Below are 16,653 nucleotides of genomic sequence, written 5' to 3'. Positions count from 1 at the left end.
TTTTCATCCCTTATGATTCTTCTGGATAGCCACCTACAAGGGATAACACTCAGGCTTGCCTGTTGTTGCTCGAGGGTGAAACAAGGAAGCACCATGCCCAGGAATGGTCAAGGTGGATACCTAAATTTCTAAAATAGTCTGTATAATCTCACATATCTCCCTACCACTTTTTCTTGAACATTATCCAGGAATCAGGCAAATGGAGATGATCCCTATTTAGGAACAGCAGAGTTCGGTAACTGGGGTAGGCAGAATAGTGGCCTCCAACTATGTCCACTTCCTATTATCTGGAACGTATATGGCAAAAGTGACTTCATACGTGATTAAATTATGAACCTTTAAATAGGGAGATTACTCTGGAGTATCCAGGTGGGTACAATTTAATCACGAGGATCCTTATAAGCAAAAGATGGAGGTACTAGACAGTAACAGGGATAAGCATGGCGAGAAAGACTCAGCGGGGCACTGCTGGCTTTGAAAATGGACAAAGAGGCCATGAGCCAAGGAATGCTGGAAAAGACTAGGAAACGGATTCTCCCCGAGAGCCTTCAGAAGGAATCCATTCTGCCAATACCTTGACTTTAGCCCAGTGAGACCCATTTTGGACTTCTAACCTCCAGAACTGTTAAATTTGTGTTGTTTTAAGCCACTAATGTGCAGTAATTAGTTATAGCAGTAATGGGAAATTAATACAGTAACCAAACAACCCAACTCAGGTGAGTAGAACAGGAAATGATGGAGTTTGGCAGGTCCCTTGATTACCTTGACTGTAAGTCATTCTTGTATAGACTTTGTTACAAAAGATGGACCACTGTTAGGTGGCAAACGGGCCAGACAATCAAAAACATGACGAGAGCTTAGTTTCGTTTCATTTCAAGGGCTAAGTCAATGTGTCCAGAATTAGCTGATCAGGTGAAATAACTCGTTCTGAAAATGTGTCAGCAGTGGTGAGACATCACTAGTAGCCCTGAGAAGGGGTCAAAGGACAGATACAGTTTTCCAGGAGTAGGGAGATCAATGCCCCAAGTAATGTGTCCTCTTTTAACACAAAGCCAAGGGGCCAACTTTTGGCAGGAGGTACCAGGCTCCCTCAGTGGACTAGGCATAAGGTTTGCCACCTCCAAGTTACCTGCTGGCTTCTACATCAGGAGCGTAAAATCCTCCACTTCTGCCCATCCATGATGGGGGATACACTGGAATTGCCACTGCGATGACCACTGCAGGTGGTAGTCAGTGATCAGGGAGAGGCAGGCTTGATAGCTTAATTCTGTTTGTTTTCATCAAAGATGGGCATCTATGCGACTGACCTAGACAGTCTGATAGGCAGCCACAATTTGTTTTTACAGTCTGCAGCCCCAAAGAGTAATGTCTTTAATCTGTCAGTCAGCACTCTTCAAAGTGACAGACCAGACAGCTAGACCACTGGCGGCAATTCAAGTGCCAAAAGATCAAAGTGAGTGTTGGCCAGAGCTATGAGAACGGCCTTCAGTTCTGTCCACTGAGGAGACTATGTCTGCTCTCGTGTCTACATACCTGGAGAGCCAATGCGGCCTGCTGGACACCGAAGCCAAACCATGAGAGAGTTAAGCCCAGCCTTTAAGGGAACATCTGTGAAGCAAGGACCCTACTGACCCAGTGAATGTGCCTGAGGTGATGGGGAGGGGCAGAGAGGATAAAGTTTCAACCAGAGAGTAGCTGCCAGTTCTTGTAAAGCTGAGCTGCGCCTGGGGCTACACCAGCTGTGATCCCGAGAACAGGGCTTCCATTTGAAGAGAAAGGCCTGATTAGCCAGGCACCTACTGTCCCCAACCCCCAAAGAGTCTGCTAGGGTGCTGTGATTCGCTTCTTTTCTCCCTAAACCAAATTTCTTCAGAGGAATTTTAAATTCTGGCCTTTCCTGTGTCCTGAATCTGAGACGGACAGGAGAGATGCGCTTTTTTAAGACTAAGTTGACATGGGCCTTTGGCCTGAGTTGGCTCACTGTCCCCGAGGTCTGGAAGCCCGTCACCCAAGAAGTCTGGGCTGTTTCTTCGGCTCAACGTTATCCTGGTTCTGCGGCAGGTCGGCCTTGTGTGGACTAACCCAGGCCCTCCAGAAACTCCTGATGCCAGGCTAGGCCCTGGTTCAGAGAGCAAGTGCAGTAATCTCAGTCCCCCACGAAACAATACTGAAAAACAGTCTCAGAGAAAGAATGGCAACATTTTTTTATCTGAAGAAAAAAAGGTAGGGCTTCCCTGGTGGCGCAGTGGTTGAGAGTCCGCCTGCCGATGCAGGGGACACGGGTTCGTGCCCCGGTCCGGGAGGATCGTGCATGCCGCGGAGCGGCTGGGCCCGTGAGCCGTGGCCGCTGAGCCTGCGCGTCCGGAGCCTGTGCTCCGCAACGGGAGAGGCCGCAACGGTGAGAGGCCCGCGTACCGCAAAAAAAAAAAAAAAAAAAAAAAAAAAAAAAAAAAAAGGTAAAAATTACAAATGATGTCGTTTAAGTTACACGAAAGAGGGCTGAGCGAAAGACGTCTCCCTCACTCCCGTGACTTCTCTCTCGCGCGAGGCAGCCACTGCTATTTTCTGTCCTTTCACATTATTTTTATGAGCGCACGAACACATCTGTCCTTTCTACTTCCATCTCGAGGTCCCCGTCGGTCAGGCATGGATGGCCTCGTTGCTCTGAACCGCGGAGCCCGGGGCCGCACGGCGCCCCTCAGCGACTCGGCATCTTGCCGACCCGCACCTCCACTCCCACGCGCCCGGCACGGACGACCCCAGGGCATCCTCACCGGGAACACACACCGCAACGCCGCTAGACCCCAGGAGGCGCAATCGTTGAGCCACGGAAACGCGCATTTAAAACCGAAAGACAGCACCACCCCTCCAAGAGGTGCCGACCAGCAACCGAGACGCTCGCGCTCTAGAGAGCTCTCCCAGGACACTACCAACTTTCCGATCGCGGGGAAATTGGCACCCGAAAGTTTCGACTTGCGTTTACCTTGTCATCTGTAAGGCCGACCGTCCCTTTGCATATCTAAACGCCCGCTGCACTTCCAACGCCGCTTTGGGAATTTGCTTCGGGGCCCAACGCCCAAATCACTCCGTCCCTTTTGCCCCGACTTAACATGGCGCTGACCGCAGCTACTTCCGAGATCCTGGAACACCAAATCGTCCCGGCCAGCATCAAAAAGGGCGTCCACGCCCGCAGCCTCCAGTATGCGCACGCTCTGCTCGCCTCCACGCGTCCACGCTCGAAGGCAGTCCGCCAGGTTCCGCTCTAGCCGCCGCGCTCGGTGGTTGCCACCGCCCGCCAATCGCAGGGCCCGGATGCCGCTGGCCCCACCTCACGGATCAGCTGAGGGATCCGAGATGTCCGTTGACAGCGGCGGCGGCGGCCGCGCGGCCGGTTCCGGGTTCGGCGCGGGGCGGGGGGTAAGACGGCGGCGGGCGCGGGCGGCCGTCGGGATCCGGGTGGGGGCTGGCGGCGCGGGCCGCGGCGGCGTGGCGCGGGCGCCGAGGAGGAGCGGCGGGCCGCAGCCTCTGCCTTCGCGGGCTGGGTCTTACCCGACGTTTCCGGGTCTCGTCAGATGTGAAGCCGATGGAGCGGCCGGGGGAGGGCGAGCAGCCGCCGCAGCAGCAACCGTGGGGGAGGCTTCTCCGCCTGGGCGCCGAGGAGGGCGAGCCGCACGTCCTCCTGAGGAAACGGGAGTGGACCATCGGGCGGAGAAGAGGTGCGGGGTGGGGAGCGGGCATGGGGGACGTGGGGCGGACTGGGGGCGAGCCGGGGACTGGTCCGGGCACGGGGGCGGGGACCGGGGACCCGGGATGGGGGCGGGCGACGGGGGGGTCCGAGTGCTGAGGGACTGGAGCCGGGTCCTGAGGGCGGGGGCTGGGCGAGACCGGGCCCACTGGGCTGTGGGAGGCCCCTGGGCGCGGCGAGTTCTGCTGCCCAGTTTTTCCGGTGGAATGGGCCGTCGTGTAACAGCTGCCCTTTATTCACGTATTGGTCGGCCCAGTTACTTCTGCGTGTTTCATGCAGGTTATTTAATTTTCACTGCAACGTTGTGAAGTAGGTGCAATAATTTATCCCCTGGAATGCAGTTTTCTCAAGGGAATTACTACCCGAAGTATCTTCTCTGACCTTAAAGGAGTGTAATTAGAAATAGTAGCAGAAGGAACACCGGAAAATCCACAGATATGTGGAAATTAAATAACACTCTTAAGCCACCAGTGGGTCTAAGAGGAAATCAAAAGGGAAATTAGAAAATACCTTGAGATAAATAAAAATTTAATGTACCAAAACTTAGAGGATGCAGGTAAGCAGTGCTCAGAGGGAAATTTATAGCCGTAGGCAGCTACATTAAAAAAAAAAAATCGCAAGTCCCAGCTCCTAGAATAGAGCTGCTCAAATATTTGTTGATGTGATGAACGTGGGAAGCTACGGCCTTGAAGAAAGTCCCGTAACTAGTGAGAGGAGGAGCCCTCACACCCCCACACCCCCACGCGCTTCCTGCCTCTAAAACTCCTAGCGGCCATCTGGTGATTTAACCTCCCTTGTAGCTTTCCTACTGGGAGTGAAGTGCACTGATCAGGCCAACAAAAATATTTCGTTTTTCTGCAAGTTAATAAATTGTCACACTGACTTTATACTTTAAGCAAGAGATAATGAGAAAGATTAGTGTTTAAAAGCAAATGTTCTTTGGTTTCATTTTACCCATCATGATGCACCTGTACCTGTTTTTTGTTGGGGTTTTTTGGGGAGGCAGTCTTAAATCCCAATATCAAGTTCTTTTTTTTTTTTCTACAACTTTAAAAATATTTACATATCATTAGAAACTTTTCAAGATGCATTGTCTTTAGTTGGTGTGAATGGAAGTTTGGTGAAGAGCAGAAGCCTGGAGACCGCCACCCTCAAGCCCCCTAGGCCACCAGTACCACCACCACCACCGCATAACCTGCTTTGGGCTAATTTACCTTCCGGTGCCTTTGTAACTACTTCATGGGGTCACTGTGAAGATTAAAGGAGATCGTGAGTGAAGTGCTTAGAAGGAGCCTGGCTAAGAGTTAGCACTTAATGTTAGCCATTGTTATTATAACATAACACTGTAGTATCATTTTACATGCTAATACAAGGAGCAAAAATGTGTTGTTGAGTTGATTCTTAATGGAAGTCCTTTCCTTGAATATATTAACCTTTCCAGCAAAACGTAGAGTTTGCTGTATTAGTCTGCCCGGGCTGCCATAACAAAATACCACAGATCAGGAAGCTTAAACAGCAGAAGTTTATTTCTCACAGTTCTGGAGTCTAGGAAGTCCAAGATCATGGTGCCAGTCAGTTTGTTTCCTGGTGAGAACCCTCTTCCTGGATTGCAGGCAGCTGCCTTCTCGCTGTGTCCTGGCCTGCTGGACCAAGAGATCTTTGGCGTCTCCCTCTTATAAACGCCTCAGCCCTATCAGATTAAGGCCCCACCCTAATGATGTCATTTAACTTTTATCATTTACAGACCTTCTTTCTAAATACAGTCACTTTGGGGGATAGGGTTTCAGGTTGTAGAACTAGATTTATTTTAAAACTATTGCACGCCTGCTATATACAAGACCTTATTTCGAGGAAAAGGGAGAGCTGAGTTGACGTGTGTGGAAGGATGCAGGGGGGCTCGCCTTCCCAAAGAGCTTCCCATTCTCGGGGAGTGGCAGAGATGTGTACCAACCACGGAGAGAGTAACCAACTGAACGACAAGCAGGGCAAATACCAAGAGTAGAACTTTAGCACAGGTATTTCAGTTCTCAGTTGGAATGCTGATGTTCAGGTGTGGAGAAGCCTAGTAAAACCCCACTCCGGTGACAAAGCCTGGTGACCGGCCTGGGTCTGGGGCTGCAAGGAGACCATCCTCGCGGTTTTGCTCAGCGCAACGGGACAGTCTTGAACACGGGTGAAATTCGCCTCGGATAAATGTAACAAAACAGTCCCCATAACGTAGAATGTTTGTGCCAATAAGATTTCTAATATTTAAGGTTTACGGAGGCATAGCTCACACATGGTAAAATTCACCCCTTTTAGGTGTTCAGGGAGTTTTGAGAAATGGACGCACCACTGCAGTCGAGATGTAGAACATTTCTATTACCTCAGAAAGTTCCTGGCGGCCTTTTGGACCCTGTCCCTGCCCTTCAACCCCAAATCCTGGCACCCACCCATCTGATTTCTCTCCCTATAGTTCTCCCTTTTCCAGAACACCGTCTAAGGGGAATCACAGTGTATTGCAGCACAGTCTTTGGGTCTGGCTGCTTTTCCTTGGCTGGTGCTTTTGAGGTTCATTCTTGGCAGTTACGTATATCAGTAGTTTGTTCCTTTTTGTTGCTGGGTGATGTTCTGCAGTGTGTTTATTAATTCACCACCAGTTGATGGGTACCAGTACTGCTTCCCACGTTTGGTTATTAAAAAATAAAGATACTGTAAGGAATTACCTAGCGGTCCGGTGGTTAGAACTTTGCGCTTTCACTGCCGAGGGCGCGGGTTCAATCCCTGGTCAGGTAACTAAGATCCTGCAAGCCGCAGGGCGCGGCCCAGAATAAAATAAAATAAAGGTACTGTAAACCTTAGTAGCTATGGTGCAAACCTGTTATAAGCAGATTAGTGACTCAGTATTAAAACACTTCTGAAAGCTTTTATTGTTTTGATTTAAGGAGAGAACAAAGCGTTTGAGGGTTTTCCTCTTGGATTTGATAGGGTATAGCGATTGTATTGAGCTATAGACGCATCCCCCTCTGTTTTAAATTTTCTTAAACGCGTACATGCGCCTATGATAATTTACTCAGTCATATTTTCAGTGACTCTTGTCATTGCTTTAATTTTGTGATGATTTATGAAACCTTAGGTTACAAAGAAGAAATTAAGGACTATGATACTAAAGATATTTAATAAGCCCCATAATTTTTTTAAAGTTCTGTAATACTTATCAGGCTATCTGCATATGTGTGCATATTGTAAAAATGTCACCAAGAAGAAGCTGATGTGTAGCTGGAGGTGTTGATGGCGCATATCCTCTAGGTAAGGAGGAGTCAGAAAGGTTCAAGACATAGTCCCTGTTCCCTTACTTTGGATTAACACTTAAATGCTTTTTTAAAAGTTTCTTTGTACTTGATTAAGTGCTGTCTCCTTAAGTGGGTACAACGTGGGTCTTGACTTCCAGCCGCATGCTTTGGTTAAGCAAAGGGCGGTATTGTGCCCGGTACCCACGGTCGTATCCAGCACGCCCCCCTCGCTGTTTTAGGTTGTGACCTTTCATTCCCCGGCAATAAACTGGTCTCTGGAGATCACTGTAAAATTATAGTGGATGAAAAATCTGGTCAGGTGTCGCTGGAAGATACCAGGTAAGCTCTTTCTGAACTTCTTTCCTCTTGTAGCTTCAGGAAGCCGACTTGAAGCCAGTGAGTGCAGAGAAGAGACAAGGGCCTGCTTTCTATAGCTCAGTAGTCCGATAGTGTCTCCGGGTATTGGGAGATGTATTTTCTGGTTTCCAGGATGGGCTACTTAGTGACAGTTTAGTGTCTGTGACCGTTCTTAAATGTATTCGGGTTAAAGCAAAAATAGCTCAGAAATAAGACTTAAAAGGCGGTGATACATTTTGGGTTCTTGCAAACCTATTCAAGTTAGGCTTCCCCAAATCAAGAAGTCTTTCTTTTTTTCTTTTATTATTATACCACATAAGTAGTACATGAAAGTGAAAAGCTTTCCAAAATTCCACTCACCCACAAAATACATACGTATTTATTTTGTATTAATGAGATTATACTGTTATACTGTGTATCTATTTTACTTGTAATGTTTGCAGAGTGCTCATCACGTCCGTATGTCTAGGTCCATCTCGTCTTTTTCATTATTATATAATAACTTGTTGTCAGCTCCCTTACTGATGGAAAGTTATTATTTTGACTTTTTCTTATTATAAATGACACTGCAGTGACTCTCCTCCAAAACTCTTTCCATTCATGTCTGATGATTTTCCTGGGGTAAGTTTATGGGAAGGAATGCTGTGTGGAAGGTGTGAGTGGCGGACGGCCATCCAGCAGTGTGTTGAGAGCATGCCTTTCCCACAAGGTGATTTTTTTTTATTGTTGTGAAGGTCAAGTGCTATGAGATTCTTTGCTAAGTAGCAGTTGGAGGGATAGAAGACCAGGAATTTGGTTTTATTAGGAAGAACGGATGCTCCTTTTCCTCCTCTGATAGGTAGCAGGTCAAGTCCTTTATTTCTCAACACCATGTACAGTAACAGTGCTGGTTCCAGAGTCTTCTTTCTGCCTCAGGCCCTGGTTCTCCCACACTGGCTACAGGATAGTATGTGCTTCCCAAGGCTGCTGTAACGATTACCACAGGCTAAGTGGCTTAAAACAACACAAATCTGTGATCTTATAGGCCTGGGGGCTCAAAGTCCATCTCAGGTCTCATTGGTGTCGGCTCCTTCTGGAGGCTCTAGGGGAGAAGCCGTCCTCTGTCTTTTCCTGCTTCTAGAGGCTGCTGCCTTCCTTGGCCAAGGTGGCTGGAGGGGCAGGGGTGTTCCAGGTGGGAGGAGCTGCAGGTGCAGAGGCCCCAAGGTGCAATCAGGAAGACCCCGACGTCCACGCTGGAGAGACTGGACGTTAGCCTGAAAGCAGTGAGGAGTCACCGAGGGGTTTAAGCGGAAAAGTGAAATCAGACTTCTGGGTTAGAAAGAGCTTGAGGATAGGTCGTGGGGAGAGCCTGGCAGCAGAGGCCGTGGCAGTGCTGCAGCAGCTCTGCTGGTCTCTAAATGGGGCTTTACTGGGAAGGCAGCCCAGCCCTCCAGGGACCTGCCATCTGTTGCTGAGGAGTTGGGACGGAGACAGCGTGACCGTGCAGCCTGAACTATTTCCTGCCCGGCCCTTTACAGAAATCTAAAGTGGTGGCAGTCTGCTCAGAGGGAAAGGTGACGCCTCTTCAGCACTGGGGGCCTTAGGAGTGCGGCCCTGGAGTTGGGGCCCGTGTGGACTGAGTGCCTGAAATTGGCAAGGGGCGGGGAGGGGTTGCTCAGTTGCCGAGTTTGGCTATTGTCCAGTGCGCTCTTCCCCTTGCCTGCGGGGTTGTCTTTGTCCACTCGGGAGCCACTCCTCAGGGAAGTGCCTCCTGTCCCGCCTGACCGAGGCCCCGGTGTCTCCTGGCCGTGCCTTCCCATCCAGCACTGTGGTCCCTGATTAACTGGAGTGACTTCCCAGCAGCAGGGACCGCGCCATCTTCCGGTTGGTAGCCCTGCGTCGATTTGCTTTTGCCCAGAGCCCATCTCGTAGGAGGGTCAGTGCTCATGTGAGGAGTGAACTGAGCTGGGCCGCGGCTGCCGGAGCAGGGTTAGGCCTGTCGACAGAGCACGGTGCAGAAGCAAGAGGGAAGCTGGGAATCAGAGCACGTGCTGCTGGTGGGAGTCCAGGGCTCCACCAGGAGGAGAACGTGGGGCTGGCACAGCGGAGGCGTTAAAACACTTGACACACCATTGGGCTGTGAGTGAGGGGGCAACAGGCAAGGTTCTTCTCAAGAGAATTGTAAGGTGGCACGAGTATTTACATCATTCCTGTGAGTGTTTTATCATTTGCAAGGTGGTAGTATTGAACTGCTTTCCTACGGGCTGTAGAAAAGGAAAATTTTAACTCCAAGTTGTTTTAAGTAGGATAAATTGCATTTTTGTTGTCCCTACAGCACCAACGGAACAGTAATTAACAAGCTGAAGGTTGTTAAGAAGCAGACTTGCCCTTTACAGACTGGGGACATCATCTACTTGGTGTACAGGAAGAATGAGCCAGAACACAGTAAGGGAGGGGGGGTTTCCTGGGCTGGACTCATGGGTGGTGCAGCAGGGGACCCTGCCACAGCTGGGAAGCATTGTGGGAAGAGGCTGTTGAAGCAGGTATTTCCTGAAGGAATGTTAGTGCTAGCTGCATCCCCTTTTTCGTTCATGTACATTCTTGGTGTGGGTAGTGTCTGTTGAAGAATGGGAGTGTTGACCTCGTGTGCTGAACCCCAGCCATTCTTCAGCAATTCCACTGTGGCCATGAGCCACGGTCTCAGTATGGTAGCCAGGGAGACGGGGTGCGGGGGTCGGTGAGGAGGGCACCTGAGTGAGGAGAATAAGGCCTAGAATGGGGGCTGGAGACCACGGACAGCTCTGCTTTGGGAGACTTTATGGGAGACAGCAAAGGTTAGACGGGATTCCGTGAGGGCTTTTCCAGTTGTGAGCATCTGCGCCTGTGTTGGTGGGAGAAGAATGATGCAGGACAGGGAGCGTTAGGGGAGTCCTTCGAAGGTTACCCCAGAAATAGGAAGAAGAGGGCAGGTATCCCCTAGACTGTCCTCAGCAGTCAAAGCCAGCCCCTGGCCACAGGGAAGGATCTTGTGTCCAGTCCTGGTGGTTTGAAATAACAAGACACAGGCTCACCCCTCGTCATTGCTTTGCTTGCCTTAGTCTGCCTCCTGACGCAGATGGTTGTCTGAGGCTTATTTATTTATTTATTTATTTATTTTTTTTTTTGCGGTACGCGGGCCTCTCACTGCTGTGGCCTCTCCCGTTGCGGAGCACAGGCTCTGGACGCGCAGGCTCAGCAGCCATGGCTCACGGGCCCGGCCGCTCCGCAGCACGTGGGATCCTCCCGGACCGGGGCACGAACCCGTGTCCCCTGCATCGGCAGGCGGACTCTCCACCACTGCGCCACCAGGGAAGCCCGAGGCTTATTTATTTTAAGTTTGGTTCAGATGTTTTGGATCACTTGCTTTAAAATCCCTTAAACCGGCAGATGTGGTTACTAGCTGGTAAGTCGAACTAGTCGACAAGGGCAAAGTGACCGTGAAGTGACAGGAAGGCGCAGAAGAGAAAGATGAGCTCTCTCGTGACATGTGGCGAACGCCACTCTGATGTGGTTAATTTCCTTCAGACGTGGCATACCTCTACGAATCTTTACATGAAAAGCAAGGCGTAACACAAGACTCCTTCGGTAAGTGAGATTTTCGCAAGGGAGCGGGTGCGTGTGTTGACTCTTCTTCTGCTGGAATGTCTTCCTGACGCAGGGTGCTCCCCCTGCACCCCGACTGTGTTATGCTCCTGCTTCTTTGTGCTTACAGAAGCTAATAAAGAAAATGTGTTCCACGTGACCAAAGATACCTCAGGTGCAGGGCGAGGCGACGAACCCCCGGATCCCCAGGTCCTGCCGTCGCCACCCGCCACTCAGGTGTGCTTTGAGGAACCACAGCCATCAACGTCCACATCGGACCTCTTCCCCACGGCCTCTACCTCTTCCATGGAGCCCACCTCTGCAGGGCGAGGGCCTCCCTCCAGCTCTGGTGAGATGGGGATCTCAGGGTGGTAGCTGCACTGCTCTTTGTTCACTAAGCCTGCCCTGCATTGTTAGGGAGACAGACAAGCCACTGAGGAGTTCAGGGGTGGTGTCAGGCATCAGGCTGTCAGTAGTAAGATTTCTGTAGTAGTAAATGTTATCATGTTCCATCCCCAAGAGACAGGCTGAAGGCCAGGGACTACAATACTGTGATATTCTTTGCAGGTTATAATTCATATACTGTAAAAATCACACAAAGTGAACTCTTCCATTTGTTTGGTTTTTTTTTTTTTAACGACATCTTGGATTACCTGCGCCTGGTTTGAATCAGTGATGCTTTGAACTGCTGTCTCTTCTGAGGCAGGTGAATCAGAATGTCTGTTGTCTGTCCCTCTCACAGGCTCGAGAGGTGCAGACGTCTCCCCAAAAGGGTGTGGTCCATCTGTGGCAAGTGATGAAATCGCCATCTTCCCTTTGGCTCTCCCAGAAAGAGAGGGGGCATCCTTTTCTCTATCAGAACCCAAGGATCTGGAGGATTTGGAGCCCGTTAAGAAGAGAGTAAAAGCAGGTCAGAGTCTGGTGGTTGCGTGTAGCCTTGGGGCCCCGGCAGCACCATCCCATCTGAGCCTGTTGGGGCCCCACCATCTGCAGAAGCCGGAGGACCCTGTCTTCAGCTGACACCTGTGGTACCTCAGCATCTTCCAGATGGCAATCTGGGCCTTTTCTTTCCTGTTTGTACCATCGGGATTGAACTGTGTTTACTGTCAGGATATGCTGTTGGTCTGGCAACCACATTCTGGAGTTGCAGCTCTGTCCTGATACAACAGCCAGTTTTTAAGAGTATATTATCTTTAAGTGATAGTTTGAACCTTCACATTAAAGATAATTTTGAGAAAAATCTATACTTTAAAAGTCGAAGTTAAAAAGATTGTAAAAAATTTTGGGGAATGTTGTTGGGAGGACAGTAGCTGTGAGGCAGGCCTGAGAGCTGCCCCTGGACTGGGGCAGTGTGACAGGAGGGAGGGCCTCGGAAAGAAGCCGCATTGTCTGATGTACTGAGTGGAAAATTGAGTTGATTGGCCTGGGGAGGTGTGGGATGAGTCAGCAACAGGCACATAAATATAAGTATGAAAATGGAGCCACTTTTAACTCTATCAGAAATGAAAGGTTGTATAAGGAAGAAAATTATGCTGTGTGAACAGTGAATATTTAAGCATAATAATATAAATACAATATACAGAACCAATAATTGCGTTAGAATAATACTGGGAAGGAGACCCAGAGGGGCAGAGTCCTTCTCTGCTTTAATGGATGTCAGGAGATGATGTCTCAAATCCATCAGCCTAAACGTAGCATGACAATTCAGAAACACAGAGGTCCGGACCAGAAGAAACAGAAGACACGGAAGTTGTTTCCCCAGAGGAGGGAGGGTGAAGCTGAGGACAGGCTGGGGCAGAGGGCTGCTGCTTTGGTTTTCTTTTAAATATTTGACTTTTAAATTGTAAGTATTTTTTTAATTAAAAATACATTTAATCTCTGATTATAAAAAAAGTAAAACACAGTGGCAGAAAAAAAAAATTTAAGCTCCTGGTAACGTTTGAGGGTCTGTATTTTCCAGCACTTTCCTGTGTGCATGTGGGTTTTTTGTTTGTTTTAACAAAAATGACTTTACACACAAATGCTATTTGACACCTGGCCTTTATCTCTCACCCGTGTATTCTGAGTGTCTTTTTTATGCTGTTAACTATTATAAAACAAAACTTAAACATCCTGGATTATGAGACTTACTTTGAACCTTTGTAAAAATGCACTTTAAAATACAATGAGGGAATGGCCATCATTAAAAAATCTACAAACAATAAATGCTGGAGAGGGTGTGGAGAAGAGGGAGCCCTCTTGCACTGTTGGTGGGAATGTAAATTGATACAACCACTATGGAGAACAGTATGCAGGTTCCTTAAAAAACTAAAAATAGAACTACCATACGACCCAGCAATCCCACTCCTGGGCATATATCCTGAGAAAACCAAATTCAAAGAGAGCCATGTACCACAGCGTTCACTGCGGCTATATTTACAATAGCCAGGAGATGGACGCAACCTAAGTGTCCATCATTGGATGAATGGATAAAGAAGATGTGGCACATATATACAATGGAATATTACTCCGCCATAAAAAGAAACAAAATTGAGTTATTTGTAGTGAGGGGGATGGACCTAGAGTCTGTCATACAGAGTGAAGTAAGTCAGAAAGGGAAAAACGAATACCCTGTGCTGACACATATATAGGGAATCTAAGAAAAAAAAAAGGTCATGAAGAACCTAGGGGCAGGACAGGAATAAAGATGCAGACGTAGAGAATGGACTTGAGGACATGGGGAGGGGGAAGGGTGAGCTGGGACGAAGTGAGAGATGGCATGGACATATATACACTACCAAATGTAAAATAGATAGCTAGTGGGAAGCAGCTGCATAGCACAGGGAGATCAGCTCGGTGCTTTGTGACCACCTAGAGGGGTGGGATAGGGAGAGACGCAAGAGGGAGGGGATATGGGAACATATGTATATGTATTACTGATTCATTTTGTTATACAACAGAAACTAACACACCACTGTAAAGCAATTATACTCCAATAAAGATGTTAAAAAAAAAAATACAGTGAGGGGACTTCCCTGGTGGTCCAGTGGTTACAACCCCGAGCTTCCATTGCAGGGGGCGTGGGTTCGATCCCTGGTCGGGGAACTAAGATCTTGCATGCGCCCTGCAGGGTGGCCAGTAAATAAATAAGTAAAATTTAAAAATTAAAAAAAAGATACAGGGAGGACTGGGTCTCCTGTCCACGGGTTAAGACGTCTGTAAAACCAAGAGGTGGAGTGCACTTCCTCCGTGGTCATGACGTTGAGAACATGTCCCTTTCCCTTGCAGACGCGGAGCCCGCCCTGAACGTGCCCGTGCTGGTCACAGACCCGGGCGGAGACCCCCACAGTGCCCTCGACGTCAGAGCTGCGACCGTGAAGCCAGACAAGATGGAGGAGACGCTCACGTGCATCATCTGCCAGGACCTGCTGCACGACTGCGTGAGGTATGCCTGCAGGGCCACAGACGAGGCTGGCCTCTGCATCAGGCCCGCTGAGGTTACCATAGCCATTGTCCTCGTGTGGCTGACGAGCTGAAAGCCAGGCCCGGTGACTGACGCTGCACAGGAGCCCGCGAGACGCGTGCAGCGGCTCTGACCTCTGTGGCCAGGTCCACCTCAGCTAGAGCCGGGGAGCTCTACCGAGTGGCCAGCATCTCGTGGTTAAGGAAGCACGGTAGTTAACGTAGAGCGACGGTGCCAGAACGAAGATCTCTCCTTGTTTCTCTGTGGGAACTTAAGAATTAGTCTGTCCGCAGTTCGGCTTCAATGTGGGTCTTTGCCACCCACACCGAGTGTCTCCGCTCTTCCCGTTCCTGGTGGCCCTGGCCACCAGTGGTCCCTGGCCCTCCAGGAGCACAGATTGCCGCGTGGCCCCGGTCTCTTGTAGCTGACAAGCGCACAGCTGAAGCAGTCGCACTCGAACGCCGTGTTTTTGCGCGGGGACTGCTTCTCAGGCGGGCCGTGGAAGGCAGGCGGCGTGCCCCTGCGTGAGCCGAGGTGCAGCCCCGCCAGCCGCGGGCCCCACCACGGCGTGGGTGGAGCGGCCCAGAGCACAGGCCTGAGGCCCTGCAGAGTTGAAAGAGCGGGGGGCGGGGGGCAGTTGGCCCATTCTTCTGTTTTGTACCCGAACCTCAGTCTGAGCAGGGCACGTCCTCCTTCGGGGAAAGAGGCAGCATGACCCTGGGTCCCTGCTTCTCACACCCAGTGCCCGTCCTGTGCCCTCAGCCTGCAGCCCTGTATGCACACCTTCTGTGCCGCCTGCTACTCAGGCTGGATGGAGCGCTCCGCCCTGTGCCCCACCTGCCGCTGTCCAGTGGAGCGGATCTGTAAAAACCACATTCTCAACAACCTGGTGGAGGCGTATCTGCTGCAGCACCCGGACAAGAGGCGCAGCGAGGAGGACGTGCGCAGCATGGCCGCCAGGAACAGGATCACGCAGGACATGCTGCAGCCCAAGGTCAGGAGGGCCTTCTCCGACGAGGAGGGGAGCTCCGAGGACCTGCTGGAGCTGTCGGACGTGGACAGCGAGTCCTCGGACGTTAGGTGAGCCTCGTGGGCGCAGGGCAGGCGGGGCGGGTCTGACCGCCCCCCAGGACCTGCTGGTCTGGGCTTCTGCTGAGGTGCGACCCTGTGGCCCAGGTGACTGATGAGGTTTGCTCACTGCCCTGCCTCCTATGACAGCCTCTTGTTTTTTTGTATACGTGGAATATTTATTCTATTATCTTGTTGCTTATCTGTATATTTTTTGTAGTTTATTACGATATAACTGACATACCGCACTATGTAAGTTCAGGGTGGACAGCATAATGCTTTGGCTTAATTATTGTGAGAGGATCGCCACAGTAAGTGACACCCTTTTGTTTGCTGAGTCATCATCAAGTGCCTTGATTCACAGGCTGAGACAAACTCCGCAGAAGCACACTCACTCTCCGTAGCTTGTCTAGTGACCGTACGTCCTGCACCGTAAGTTGCAGTATTTATCATCTGTTAGGATGTTATTGTAGAAAAGCCACAGTCACCTGGCAGAGGGTGCAATCCTAGGAGACCTTATTTTATCTGCTGTAGAATGTTGGGGTTTTTTTCATAAATTTATTTATTTTACTTGTTTATTTTTTGGCTGCGTTGGGTCTTCGTTGCTGCACGCAGGCATTCTCTAGTTGTGGCGAGCTGGGGCTACTCTTCGTTGCGGTGTGTGGGCATCTCATTGCAGTGGCTTCTCTTGTTGCAGAGCACAAGCTCTAGGCCCACGGGCTCAGCAGTTGTGGCTTGCAGGCTCTAGAGTGCAGGCTCAGTATTTGTGGCGCACAGGCTCAGTAGTTATGGCTTGCGGGCTCTAGAGCGCAGGCTCAGTAGTTGTGGCGCATGACCTCAGTAGTTGTGGCTCGCGGGCTCTAGAGCACAGGCTTCAGTAGTTGTGGCACACAGGCTCAGTAGTTGTGGCTTGCGGGCTCTAGAGCGCAGGCTCAGTAGTTGTGGCGCATGACCTCAGTAGTTGTGGCTCGCGGGCTCTAGAGCACAGGCTTCAGTAGTTGTGGCACACAGGCTCAGTAGTTGTGGCTTGCGGGCTCTAGAGCGCAGGCTCAGTAGTTGTGGCGCATGACCTCAGTAGTTGTGGCTCGCGGGCTCTAGAGCACAGGCTTCAGTAGTTGTGGCACACAGGCTCAGTAGTTGTGGCTTGCGGGCTCTAGAGCGCAGGCTCA

General features: G+C 50.2%; 1 protein-coding gene across 7 annotated transcripts in view; it reads left to right on the top strand.

Annotated features, from left to right (window-relative positions):
- The first annotated feature begins 3,186 nt into the window (after positions 1-3,186).
- The window catches only part of CHFR (checkpoint with forkhead and ring finger domains), a 22,913-nt gene continuing 9,446 nt past the window's right edge, over positions 3,187-16,653 (top strand). For 4 of the 7 annotated variants that reach the window (XR_003677242.2, XR_008615987.1, XM_028480389.2 and 1 more), the window contains exons 1-8: positions 3,187-3,398; positions 3,573-3,716; positions 9,689-9,798; positions 10,918-10,977; positions 11,105-11,323; positions 11,717-11,884; positions 14,242-14,398; positions 15,179-15,496. Coding sequence is in view for 5 of the 7 variants with exons in the window: in XM_028480389.2 (XP_028336190.1) it covers positions 3,202-3,398; positions 3,573-3,716; positions 9,689-9,798; positions 10,918-10,977; positions 11,105-11,323; positions 11,717-11,884; positions 14,242-14,398; positions 15,179-15,496 (1,373 nt within the window). In the remaining 2 variants the exon portion in view is untranslated. Of the gene's footprint in view, positions 3,418-3,572; positions 3,717-7,256; positions 7,357-9,688; positions 9,799-10,917; positions 10,978-11,104; positions 11,324-11,716; positions 11,885-14,241; positions 14,399-15,178; positions 15,497-16,653 lie in introns of all 7 variants that reach the window. The other 3 variants (XM_028480390.2, XM_024120775.3, XM_028480388.2) reach the window with 3 other exon arrangements.

This window comes from Physeter macrocephalus, chromosome 19 (assembly GCF_002837175.3).
Source record: "Physeter macrocephalus isolate SW-GA chromosome 19, ASM283717v5, whole genome shotgun sequence".
NCBI lineage: Eukaryota > Metazoa > Chordata > Mammalia > Artiodactyla > Physeteridae > Physeter > Physeter macrocephalus.
Note: the sequence above shows the minus strand (reverse complement) of the source record. Positions and strands in the feature narration are given on the sequence as shown.